Genomic DNA, 14096 nt, shown 5'->3' with positions numbered 1-14096 from the left:
TGGCGTTAATTGAATGCCTACTCTGTGCCAGGCACTGAACTAAGCATTGGCGATACAAGGAAAGGTTAAAAATAACAGTTCCTTATTTCAAGGAGCTCCTAGTCTAATGAGGGAAACAACATGAGATCAACTCTGTACAATCAAGATATATTCAGGATGATTTGGAGGTCGTCAACAAAGGAAAGGTACTAGAATTAATGGGGACTGGAAAACAAAATAGACTCCCATCAGCCAATGTCACCCGTTGCATCTTGTGCCATCATTGTTTTTCTTGACTTTTGTAACTCTGGAGGAGAAAGTGAGACTGATGACTTTTTGGAGCTCTGCCTCACTTAAATCCAATTTATACACAAGTCAATACATCACCCTTGTGAGGTCATTGGTCCTCTTTGAAAATGAAGGATGAATGACAACAGATGGCCCTCGAATTGGGGATTAGTTAAACAAGTAGTGATACATGTTTGTAATGAAATAATACTGTGGTATTAAAAATATCCACTATGTTGATGGATGAAAAGATCTACAAGAGGTGATATAAAGGAAGCAGAGCCAAGAAAACAATATACACAATGACTACAATGATATAAATGAAAAAAAAACATAAAAAATATTAAAAGCAAATGTGAAATTATAAAGACCAATCATGGTTCAAAAGAGAGACGTGAAAAGATACCCCCATCTACCTTTTTACAGAGAAGGGAGGTATACATATTTTTTTAGACTTTTTTCATGTATTTATCATTTACATTTTTTCCCCTCTTTTCTTTTTTGTCCTTAAAAATACTATTTGTCATATGGGATGGCAGTGCAGAAGGGAGGGGGAAGGATATTGGGAGAAAATATGGGAGAACCAGGAAAGGATTCTTTTGGAAAGTGGAATTTTGGCTGAGACAATCAAGGAGATGGAGATGAAGAGGGAGAGAATTCCAGACATGGGGAATGACCAGTGTAAGTCTCCTTCCCTTCATACCCTGCAGTGTGATGAGCCCCCAGAGAACAAAAGACAGACTGAATCTTAGTCCATGAAAAATAGAAGTGCCTTGCTACAAGTAGTATAACATAAGCTACTTTTCCCACTATTGTTAATGAAGCAGTGGGAAGTAAAACTAACGCAGGGGTTGCCAGGTCTCTGGGGAAAGGATAGAGGTTCTATGGTGTTAAAGAAGAGGAAGGTGAGTAACCTCTAGGGGACTACCATGGAATGAGAAAGGACAAAGGAATTTTAATGGCTGTCCCCCAGCTGTGGTGCTGCCAAGAGATAAGGTCATCAGTGCCAGTGAAAGGGTGCCGAAACAACTGGAAGGAAGGTGAAGTCATTTAGTAAAACTGCTTTTCTCTTGTAGTCACATTTTCCACCATGGAGGGTGGGGACATGGGTTATCCTGCCTGAATGTCCAATGCTACATCACTTGCCACCCTCTTAGGGTGATCATCTCTGATTCTCCCCTTTTCTCTTTTTCCTCTAAACCATACATTCTCTTTTTTCATTGAAACACATTTTTTTCATTTTTTTTTTAAATTTCTTTTTTTTAAATTTTTAACATTCACTTTTACAAGATTTTGAGTTCTAAATTTTCCTTTTCCCTTTCCTGCCCTCTCCCCAAGATGGTATGCAATCTGATATAGACTATACATATACACTCATATTAAACATATTTCCATATTAGTCATGTTGTAAAGAAGAATCAGAATAAAAGGGAAAAACCACTAGAAAGAAAAAAAGAGAGAGAGAGAAAAATAGTATGCTTTGATTTGCATTCAGACTCCATTATTCTTTTCTCTGGATGTGGACAGCATTTTGCATCTTTAGCCTTTTGGAGTTGTCTTAGATCTTGCATTGCTGAGAAGAGCTAAGTATATCAGAGTTGGTCATTGAACAAAGTTACTGTTACTATCTACAGTTCTCCTGGTTTTCTGCTCATTTCACTCAGCATATAAATCTTGCCAAGTTTTTCTGAAATTCTCTGCTCATCATTTCTTATGGAACAGTACTATTCTATTACATTCATATACCGCAATTTGTTCTGCCATTTCCCAATGGATGGTCATCCCCTCAATTTCCAATTCTTTGCCATCACAAAGAGCCACCATAAATATTTTTGAACATATGAGTCCTTTTTGCATTTTTACGATGTCTTTGGGATACAGAACTAAAAGTGATATTGCTGGATCAAAGGATATGCACAGTTTTATAGCCCTTTGCGCATAGTTCCAAATTGTTCTCTAGAACATAAACCATAGATTCTTAACCTGGGGTCCACAGACCCCCAAGGACTCCATAGATAGACTTCAGGGTAGGGTCTATAAACTTGCATGGGAAAAAAATTGGCTTATTTTCAGTAACCTTTGGTTTCCTTTGTAATTATATGTATTTTATTTTGTGAATTTAAGAAACACTGTTCTGAGAAGGCTTCACCATACTGCCAGTGAAATTGAACTGTGAGGTTTTTTTTTTCTCTTGGCAAGGATAGATTTTGCTGACCCATCAAGACAAATAACCTCTTCCCTTTGTGAGCAGTGACCTACATTTACTCAATCTGTGGTCCAGGCAGTGCCCATGTGACAAAATTTTTATCCCTGAGAAGCTCACTTGCTCATATGAGAATCAAACTTATGTTAATAGTATCTAGAATCTCAGAATCTTAGAGTATCAGTTGGAAGTTGTGGTCATCTAATCCAACCTCTCACTTAGTACGGAATCTTTTATAATACTGTGACAGATGGTCCTTAAGCCTCTGTTTGAACACCTCCAATGGTGGGGCCATAGTACCTAACAAATCAGTGTGTTGCATCCAACATATTTGTCAATAGTTGTGGTTAATTAGACATTCTTATTTTGAACTGAAATCTATTTCTCTGTAGACATCCACTGGGACTACACAAAACAGGTCTAAAAGTTCCTGTTCCACATGATAACTTTTCACATACTTCAAGACAGCAATCTTGTCGTCTTCTAGGTTAACTTAATATCATTGGAAGGAACCCTAGAGGTTATGCTGTTTAGGAACCTAAAGGTCTTAGATCTCAGAGAGATCTGAGGAAAGCATCGAGTTCAGGAGAGGCCCCTGGCTTCAGGAAGGTCAGGTACAAGTCTTATTTTACAGAACAAAAACAAATAGAATGAAAACCCAGATTGGTTAAGTGCCTACCTCTAGGTAGACACCACCACATACAAGAAAGATAATTTCTTTACTGCTGTAAGAAAGATTGATAATATGTTGTTTTTCCCCCCAGATTACACTGAGATGAAACAAGAAAGAAAACCATACCTGACACCCACAGGGCCTCCTTCTTCAGAGATTTTGCCAGCTAATTACAAAGCATCTGATACCCTTCCAACTGACATGGATGTTGCTGGCCTGCTGTTTACTCCAGAACTGTCTGGGAACCCAAGCGCAAGACATGCAAAGATGCCTGGGGTAGGGCCTGAAAATGCAAAGAGCCTCTTATCTCTTGCCTTTAAGCACACAGTAGGACATGTAATACTTTCTGAACATAAAGATATCAAATTCAATTGCTCTATCAGTGTGCCCAATATGTACCTAGACACTGCAGTTATCACTTGGTGGAAAGATGGGAAGGAGCTCATGGGGGCTCATCATGCGATCACACACTTTTACCCCGATGATGAATTTACAGCAATTATTGCAACTTTTAGGTAAGTGCCTCTTTTTTTCTTGCTTTCTTCCTTCCCTTCCTTCCTGCCTTCCTTTCCATTTTTCTTGTTCTTCTTCCTTTCTTTTTTTCTTGATAACCATCCATAAATCAAAAAATTTCTTTTTAGAGTCCTTTTCTAGGGTTGCACGAAGTTCTGCATCTTTGGTTCCATTTTCATTCTTGCTTTTGTTTTTTTTTTTTGATAGTTGTACATACAAAATCAATTTTTCTGATATGGCTTTGCATTACTTTGTTTCAGTGTTTCCTTGTATGCTTGAGATTTATGATTTTTGTGACACCATAATATTCCAGTAGATAGAGTGCTAGAGTCAGGAAAACTCCTCTTCCTGATTTCAAATCTGACTTCAGACGCTTATTAGCTCTGGGACCATAGGGAAGTCACTTAACCCTGTTTGCCTCAGTTCTCTCATCTGTAAAATGAACTGGAGAAGGAAATAGCAAACCACTCTAGTATCTTTGCCAAGAAAACTCTGAATGGGGTCATGAAGAGTTATATACGACTGAAATAACTCAACAACAACAATATTCCATCATGTCAATATACTTAGATTTGTTTATTTTCCAGTTGTTTGGAAATAATGGTTAGTTCCATCAGTTATTTAGTACTCTTAAGAACTAGAACATCTCTAACTATGCATCTATGGGGAGGATTTTTTTTTGTTTTTTTTTTTTTGTGTTTCTGGGACAGAGTCCTAGCCATGGATATTCTGAGTATGATTGATTGTGTGATTGATCAGAATTTGCTTATTGATCTCAAAAACATTTACTCCAGCCTGCAATCCTAATCAGAGTGTTTTAATATTCTGGTTTCCCTATCACCCTGTCAATACTGAATTTTTATCTTTTTTGGGGGGAGGAGGCTATTTTTGCTCTTATAATAAGTGCAAATAAATATCTCATTAATGTAGACTTGATTTCAGCATTTCTTTGCTTATTAAGAAATTTGAATATCTTTTCATATGTCTATTGACAATTTGTATTTCCTTCATAAATTATCTAAAAATATACTCTTCAATGGAACAATGGTTAAAGGACATAAATATATATTAGGAGTGTGGTTTTAAAAAATAATCATAAAGTCACAGATTTTTAGTGGAAAGTAGTCTTAGATGTCATCGAGTTCCACTTCTTTACTTTACATAGGAGGAGCTGAGGTTCAGTAAAGGCACTTGTCCAAGCTTACCCAAATTGTTAGTCACAGAGCTGAGATTTCAAGCCAGGACTTCCAGATTCAGACCTCTTTCTAATATGCCGCACTACTTCTTAAGAGCATTTAAAAATACTAAATCATTTATGATTTAAAAACTTTTTCCTCTTACAGAAAGAAAATTAATCAATTAACATAAATTAGAGGCAGGAGTTAGAGCACTGAGCCTGGAGTCAGGAAGACCTGAATTCAAATCTGGTCTCAGACACTTACAAACTGTTTGACACTGGGGAAGTCACTTTACCCTGTTTGTTTCAGTTTTTCAACAGTGAAATGAGGGTAATAATAGCACCTACCTTGAAGGGTTGTTGTGAACATCAAATGAGATAATATTTGTAAAAAGTGCTTAGCATAGTGCTTAGTAAAAAGCACACTGGATCAACTTATAAATAAATTACAGCTAACTTTTTTCTTTTTTTAATATTAGCCTAATGTTTCTGCATATCTTTTATGCTATAGATCATAAAAAATAAAATCACCAACCTTTATAGACTACAAATCTCTACAAGCTCACAGTAATGCAGTGATGCCATCTCTTAATCAATTTATCTAACACCTGGGTTTTCAGATCTCTGCTGATAATGTTAAATGACTCCAAATCCCAGTTATCGATTTTCTATCTTTATACTACTCTACACTGGTTTGGTATCAAAAAGCTGTTGATCCAGGTTAAATATTAAGGGCTGTGAAAATCAGCAAAGATGTTGAATTTGGAGCACTTCTTTGTTCTTCATATCAGTTTCATTCAGTTGATCAAATATTTGTTAGATGCCTATGTAACAACTAAAATAAGGTAAATTAAGGCACAAAGTTCTGAGCACAATTAATTAATAAAGCGTGAATTTACCAATAAATAGGACCCCAGCTTCCCCAGTAAGATAAGATCCCAAATGAGGGGGACAGTTTTCTTTTATAGGTTTTGGGGTGTACAGAACAAAGAATAGAGAGAGCATGGTGGGTAGCATCATGGGGTTGAGGACAACATGATTGGTTACATAGCTGAGCTATGGGGAACAATATAATTGTTTGGAAGTAGGGAATTGAGGGGCTAGCAATAACCCCCTCTTTTCCTCCTGTGGCTTAAGGAGTGTTCATTCTTTGAGTCCATGTGTAAGACAGTGGCTCAGACTTATATAGAACCAGACTTCCTTCCTTGGTGGTATAAAGATACTAGATCCCAACTCCCTTGTGACCATCTGCATCCCCCCAAGATAGCAGAATTCCTTGAGGCAAGAATACAACATTGATTAATTAGCAAGAGAACTGGATTTCTAAACTTAACTCTTTACGAATCAGCTGAATTCTGAACTATGTTCAGAGGCAGAGAACATGACTTAAGCAGTTATGTGACAAAATCAATTAATTGTAAATAGGATCAATAAAAAAAGATACAGAATCAAGTTTGATCATTTCACCTACTATATGCAAAGCACTGTTCTAGGTGCTGGGGATACAAACTAAAAACCTAAACCACTTCTGTATTCAAGGAGCTTAATTCTGGTGGGAGCAGGGATGTGGCATGTACATGGAGAAGTAAAAACAAAGAAAAAAGTATTCACAAAGTAATTATAAGTGGGATAGAGCACCAACACCTGGGAGGAGTGATTACCTCCTGGAGAGGTGGCATCTGAGCTAGGGATGCTGGTGTGGCAGTGAGGAGGCATAGGGATCTACTTGTGGAAAGGAATGGAGGTAGGAGATTGACTATGGTGTATGAGGATATAGATGAGTTTGAGTACATGACAGATACAGAAATAAGCCTGCAAAGATAGGTGGGAGGCGTTTTGCTTTATACGCTGAATTGGTGATTTTTTATTTATTTATTTTGTAAACATTGAGGATCCACTAAGATTGTGAATAGGGGAACGATATGGTCAGACCCGTGTTAAGAATATCCATTTGAAGGATGAATTTGTGAGAGGAGAAATAGGAAGAAGGAAGCTAAATGGGAGGTTATGGTAATGGTCCAGGTGAGAGGTAATGAGGACCTAAATTAGTATAGAAGTTTTGTGAGAGAAAAGAAAGGAGAGATGGGAGAGCTCTTGTGAGAGAATAGACAAGGCTTGGCAGCTGATTGACCATGGGGACCCAGGGAGAGAAGACTCAAGAATGCTCCTGTGATTGTAAATAGAGAGGACTAGAAAGATGGTAATTCCCTCAATTAAAATAAGAATGTTTAGAGGAGTTAATATATTCTGGGCTAGGCCTGACTCCTTTGGTAGTCTAGGTTCCATATTGGAATGAAATGAAGCCAGTTGTAGGTCATTCAGCAATGAACAAAAAGAGATTTACTTAGTCCTGGCAAGGGAAGGATATACATCAAGGAAGGGAAGAGGGGTTATTAAGTGCCTTCTATCTGCTTAGCATTTATTAAGCACCTGCTATATGAGAGGCATATAGTAGGAACTTTATAAATATACTAAGCACATTACAAATGTTATCTCATTGATCCTCACAACCTCTGTGAGATAGGTGCTATTGCGATCCCTATTGTATTCCTATTATATTGTGATCCCTATTATATATTCTACTGAGCAAACTGAGGCAGACAGGTTAAGTGACTTGCCCAGAATCGCAATGGCTAATAAGTATCTGAGCCACATTTGAACTCAGATCATCCTGATTCTGGGCCACTGAAGTTGATTCAACTGAAGCTCCCTTATCTCTGAATTGCCCATTATGGTCTGCCAGTCAAGTACCTTTGCAGCTCCCCTGGTGTTTATTTTTTGAACTCAAGCCATCAAAAAGTGATGTCAAGAGCCTGAATCTTTAGTTCCCTCAGTCACTTAAATCTCAAAAAGAGTTTCAATACTTTTTAAGGGTGAAAAAACTAACCTAACTTGAATGAGAAGTGGGAAGTTTAGGATATTGTTCCCACCATAGTTGAGTTTTTTGGGAACACATAAGGAGTTATATTTTGGATGTGTGGAAGTTAAGAGGAAGCAGCTAGTGGCAATGTGGGATTGGAATTCCAGTTTGGGAGGGAAGGAGATTAGTAAGATTAAACTAAATCCTTCTATTTGAAGCTTTAATAAATAAAGACTTTAAGAAAAACGTTATTTTTCATTGCAACACTTTCTATTGTTCCGCTATACCTTTTGGGTCTTTTGACCAGGAACCTTTTGCTATGACTTATTGTTGAGGGCCAGGATGGAATGCAGTTGACAAGTTCAGGACAGACCTTGGGGAAACTGTTCTTTGAGACTGTGCTCATTATGCCCCGCCATGTTGCTGTCTCTGTGAGACAAACTAGAGAACTACAGAATACAAGGGATATGTAAAATAGATGCCCTCCAGGCTAACAGTCTTTAAAGACAATAAGACTGGCCAGATCACTAGGACAGAGAGGAGCAGAATGTCACGTGGACTTGCAGTTTCTGTCTATATATATCCTGACGCTCAGATCAATAAACAGAGTTGGCCTATCTTCTCTAGCCTCCTGTGTCTTTCTTCTTCACCCCATCACCTAGCCGCCTGGGGACGCAGGCCATCCCCCACAACTTATTGGTCAAAACTTCCTAAGGTAGGCAAATATTATTTTGCTTTTATACCCACTAACTAAAAACAATAGAGAGGAAAGAGCCCCTTAAAGTTTCCCCATAATTACTCCACTAAGTAATCAAAATATAATTTTCTACAAAACAAAACTTTCTGCTTATTGTTCTTGGACTTGGTCTTTAGTACAATCTTATGACTCTATCAGAGAAAAAGCAGGACTGAAAAAGAAGAAAGCTATAAAAAGATTTTTTTAAAACTTTCTATGGTTCCTTTTCAGGAAACAAACTCAGAACTACCACCATCCTAGCAATCCTGTAGTGTATGCTCTCTTGACATTTCCATAGGTGGCTGTTTCTTGAGGTTTTTTTTTTAATAGGCAGTAAGATTTTTAATTCCTGTGAAAATGACACAGACCTTGGTCAGTTTAATCAACAAACATTTATTGAGGGTTTACTGTGTGCCAGGCAATGTGCTAAGTGCTGGGGATACAAATGCAAGCAAAAAGAAAGACAGTCCGTGTCCTCAAGGAACTTACTTTTTAACTGGGGATGAAAACATATGAAAGGAGAGCTAAAAAGCAAGAGTCAGAGCGAGGTGGAGGGATGAAGCAGGAGCATGGGTGCTAAGTCCAGAGAATGAGGGATGGATGGGCTGGGGACTTTCCTCAGAACAAAGGCTGGGAAGAATTTTCCAATGGGAAAATGAGTCCATATGATTTACCTTCATCTTTGTAATGTTTCACCACTTTGAGCATTTGGACTAGTTATGTCAACCAAACAATTAGTCTTAACTAAAAAATTTTTTTAATTGAACTAACAGGTTTGCTTAATTGAATACATTGACCAAATCTCTCTTAGCATTGTATAGTCATAGCCTGTGAGTGAAAAAGTAAAATATTTAATGGCATTAATAGATTAATAAAGATGATATTAAAAGCCCTAAATATTGTAACTAGTTAGCAAAGTCAACAAATTAGCTTTTAATGAAGTGCAATTTAGGAAGTACCTGAGTGTTCAAAGAAGAAAGCATGTTTTTTTTCACCATTTATTTATTTCTCATCCTCAACATTCATTTTCTATAAGATTTTGAGCTCCAAAATTTTCCCTTTTCTTCCGCATCCCCCTCCCCAAGATGGCGTGCAATCTGATAATTATATTAAACATATTTCTACCTTAGTCATGTCGTAAAAGAAGAATCAGAACAAAAGGGAAAAACCACAAGAAAAAAAAAGAGAAAATAGTGAAGTAACTGCTTTTGAGATCTTCAGGTCTTAGCACCTTCCATGGGAAGGACTGCCTTGGTTTGATTCCCAAAATAAAGAATTTCCATTTCTATTGATGACAATCCCTCATTTGGCCACCTGATTTGACAAGTTTCTAATTCTGAACTTCTGTGAGTTCAAATCTTACCAAGGTAATATTTGGAGGCAGTGGGTAGAAAATTCATTCTTTTATATTTTTTAAAGGGGAAGTTAGACATGTTCAGTTTAGGAAGTTGAGTTATGTTCCTTAGGAAGGGAAGAGGCCACTCTTAAAAATGAACGTGACCCTCAGTAAAGTCTCTTATCATTTGCTTATCACTGTGCCAGATACATTGGGACACAAACATAAAAGTGAAATGATTTCTGGACTCATGGAGTGTGCAGTTACCAGAGGGGAATAGAAAATGCTGAACCTTACTTAGGTGTTTTGCACCTGGGGAAAGGGGGCAGCAGTGGAGCTCCACTGCCATTTGGGGTTAGGGAGCTTGGAAGCAAGGATCAAAACCATGTCCGAAAAGGATGGAGTGCATATCGTCCCTGTTGTCCTCTCTGCTATAAGAGTTGTATTAGGGATCTTTTCAAAGGTCCTGCAGTGGATGAGCTAACGTACTAGTACTTTCATTCAACTACAAAATGTATTTGATCCACCTCTGCTATAGTCTGTAGAACATTAAATATAAAATAATACCAAGAGAATGACTTGTCTCAGAACATTTCTTTCTGAACTCCATTGAAAAAGATGAGAACAAAATACTAAGGTAGGGAATGAGTTAGGGTCTCAAATGATGGAGAGAAGGTCCATGTTCATTAGATCAGGCAACTGAATGTTTGGAGCACTAATGACAACAACGATAGCTATAAAATAATAAATAACTCAGTGTAGTATAGTGGAAACTCCTGTCTTAGGTAGTTCCTGTAACTGGTTCATAGCAGAATTATATGAAATTAGTAGGTGAGGCACCATCTGGGGAGCAAGTATGAACAACAGTTATCAGCTAGAGAAAGATGGAGTTAAGCACAGGTGGAGGACACTGAGATGCTATCCTTACTCCTTTTTACCTCTTACAATTCTTAGTGTCCTATAAGATTCAGCTCAGATACTACTTTTCCTTGAAGCTTAAACTCATGTCTGTACGTTCTCCCTCTTCATATTATTTTGCATTTATTTATCTGTATGTATATTACTCTCCAGCCTTCCCCTCATTGAATATAAGCTCTCTGGGGGCAGAGACTATTTTATTTTTGTATTTGTATTTGCAGAGTTTAGCACAATGTGTTACACCCAGTAAGTATTAAAAACATTGAATCGGATTCAATGGTCATTCCTTCAGCTCCTTAGGGTAAGTGAATCCATATGCACAAATCTCCAGTGTCATTCAGAAAATGAGAGCTGCTGCCATGAAGTTTTTTAACCTGGGTGGCAATATCTGTGTCATTTTTATTTTGGCAGGCCAAGGAATAAAAATATCTAAGACTGGCATTATTTTTTTATTGGTTTTTTATTTATTTTATTTTATTTCTTTTTAGAGCTGGCATTTATATAGCACTTTAAGCTTTGCATACAATTTTATATATGTTTTTTCATTTGATCCTTACAACAATCCTGTGAAGTAGGTGCTACTATTATCCCCATTTTACAGATGAGGAAATTGAAGCAAAGAGGTTAAGTGACTTGTGCAAAGTCACAAAGCTAGTCAGTTAGTGTCTATGGCAGGATTTGAACTGAGGTCTTCTTGACTCCAAGGTCTACACTGTATCAGCTTCACTACCTAGATAATAATTGATGAATGTGAGTTTCTTTGCACCTGTCTGGCTATGCTGACCTGTAAATAGAACTTCTTTCTTTTAAAAAAAAGTTTTATTGATGGGTTTTGTTTTTCCATCACGGTCTCTTGATCTTAGCTTGATAAGGCCAAGAAGTGGTTGAACTGAACTTGCCCTTGGAACAAAGAAAAATAAAGTAAAAAAAATGCACAGCAGAAAACAAAAGGAAGCAAAGAAAAGATGGACAATTCTCAACCCAACGTGTATTATTTATCATACACGCTTTCTTGAAATGAAATTTTGTTACATATTTTGAATCCTCTCTTACGTTCTGCTATGCACATGACATGCTTTTCTTCCTTACTTTGCAAATACCAAATACAAACTTAAATAAGTTCTGGTATTTAGGTTTATGATATGTTTCTGCTTCTTTGTTTTGTGTTCTGACCTTTGAGTCTAAAGTGAAATTTATAAAAAGAAACAAAGAAAAACAGTTAAGCAAAAATCATCCTCTAGTGACAAATCTAGAAGTGGATGCCACACTGCACTTCTAAAGTCCCCCACTTCTCTTCTGGAGAAATAATTTCCAAAGACAACTTTAAAGTGACTGGAAACTTGGGAAATAGAAATGAACAGCATGTGCATGATAGTGCTTTTTCCTATTTGTCAATCATTGGTATTTACAGCATGGAAAAATCTGTAGGGTCTGTGTGGCGTCTAGAAAATGTAGAAGAGGAAGAGGAGACAAGGAACTGAAAGTTTCAAAGCCATACCCATCTTGTCAATTAGTCTTTCAACTAATGTCTCGTTGCTGTTGTGGGAGATCTTACCAGTTAGGATTCTGTTGTGGGGACAGTCACTAATCTAGAAAGTAAAAATCTTTTTTTTTTCTCCTAAGCATAAGCAACGTTCAGCGTTCTGATAATGGGTCCTACTTTTGCAAATTAAGAATAAACGGTGATGAAATTGTGTCTGAGCCCATCTACATTGAAGTACAAGGTAAGTCAAAACACAAATGATTGAGAATAAGGCTGCTCACTGAAAGCTTTGTTAGGATTCTCCAAAGTGAAAGGCTGTGGGTATTAATACCCGCATTTTGATAGATAAAACATTTCATAAACACTTATTAATGTTTTCCTCCATTTGATTGTGAGCTCCTTTAAAATAGAGATTGCCTTTTACTTTTCTTTATATCCTGAGCACTTAGCATAGTGTCTGGTGCTTAGTAGGTGCTTAATAAATACTTGTTGACTTGACTACTATGGGCCAGATGCTGTCCTTAGCTCTGAGGATACAGACATCGAGGCACTATATTGAAAAAGCGCTATAAACAAAAGAGACATGGATTGAGGGATAAGACATCCAAGAAGGAGGCATTTCCCTGACTGGGAAGTGAGGTGGAGGATTGGATCCGGGCAAGATTAAGTGAAATCTCTTGCCCAAGATGGTTCCATGGGCAGAGTCCAAGTTTTTTCTGGAGAGAGAAGTGGGGATGATGGTCAGAGAACAAACAGCATAGTTTGAACAGATAAGGAAACTGAGAGATAGGCTAAGGGAGTTGCCTATGGTCACACAACTAATCAGAGCTGAGAGCTGAACCAAGATATCTCCCATTTCTAAGTTTAGTGCTGTTTCCATTGCAAAATGAAGCATTTCTGAAATCACTTTCATATTTACTTGTGTGCTGTTAACTTTTATTACCTTTTTGGTGCAAATGGATATTTGCTTACTTGATATCTTTCACTATGAGTGGCTGACCATTTACAAGACTCCACTTACTCTTAAAGGAAATGAGACCCAAAGTGGGTGAGTATCTTTCTTGGGTTCAGACTGATGTTTAGCTACTGATTCCTGTCCTTTCCCTAAGATCTGACGTCATGTTCTTTTTTTTTCCCAAGAGATTCATTTTGCTTTGTGATTAAAGCAAGAAGCATTTTTTCCATGGAAACTTTTCCTTGCTACCCATTCTTCTGAGAAACTGCTTAAAGAGTTAAAATCTCTTTATGGAACATGATGTTTTTTTGGTTGAGTAGGAGAAGGGTTAGTAAAGGAAAAGGGGAAAAGATGTATAACCCAGAGTATTGCCCAAGACTGACCCAATAGAGGAGTGATCACCTTTGAGGGTTTGGAATAGCTTCGTGAAGAAAGGTTCTCCATAGTTTGCCACCCATCTGGAAAAATTAGGGGACCTTTCATTTGTCAGGATGCCAGGAAAATATCCAGGGTAGGAATTAGTCATTATATCCAAATAGCTTTGCATACATTTTTGAGTCTCCAAATAACCAATTTTCCAGCATTCCTAGGATATCCAAACTAGAACCAGTGAGTTATTCTGATCTCAAGATTAAAAAAAAAACCTTAGAAACTTTTGGAACTGTTTAATTTTTAGCACAGGCACCAAGTATACATCAGCTAGAATGCTTGGAGGTATTGCTAAGCTTCTGTTTTAAATGGCCCCATATTTGGGTTTCTAGTGGTAGATCTTACTAGTCAGGATCTTAACTTTTTAGTAGTCCAAATGAGATAATGTATGCAAAAGTGCTCTGAAAACTATAAAAATGCTATATAGGTTCAAGGTGACATTACAGAATTTCTATCTCTTGTTCCTAGTTTTTTGCCTCCTCCTCCTCTTCCTCCTTCTTCCCCTTTCCTCCTCTGTCTTCCTTCTTTCTTCTTCACTTCCCTATC

The 14096-nt window shown here is 37.4% G+C and overlaps 1 protein-coding gene across 2 annotated transcripts in view; it reads left to right on the top strand.

Annotated features, from left to right (window-relative positions):
• MERTK (MER proto-oncogene, tyrosine kinase) overlaps positions 1 to 14096 on the top strand; it is a 132389-nt gene that overhangs the window by 41332 nt on the left and 76961 nt on the right. For both annotated transcript variants that reach the window (XM_072634677.1, XM_072634676.1), the window contains exons 2-3: positions 3235 to 3658; positions 12307 to 12407. In XM_072634677.1, coding sequence (XP_072490778.1) covers positions 3246 to 3658; positions 12307 to 12407 — 514 coding nt within the window. In that variant the 5' untranslated portion in view covers positions 3235 to 3245. The remainder of the gene's footprint in view (positions 1 to 3234; positions 3659 to 12306; positions 12408 to 14096) is intronic.

The sequence above is a fragment of the Notamacropus eugenii genome, chromosome 1, assembly GCF_028372415.1.
Source record: "Notamacropus eugenii isolate mMacEug1 chromosome 1, mMacEug1.pri_v2, whole genome shotgun sequence".
Classification (NCBI taxonomy): domain Eukaryota; kingdom Metazoa; phylum Chordata; class Mammalia; order Diprotodontia; family Macropodidae; genus Notamacropus; species Notamacropus eugenii.
This window is presented reverse-complemented; position numbering and strand designations above follow the sequence as displayed.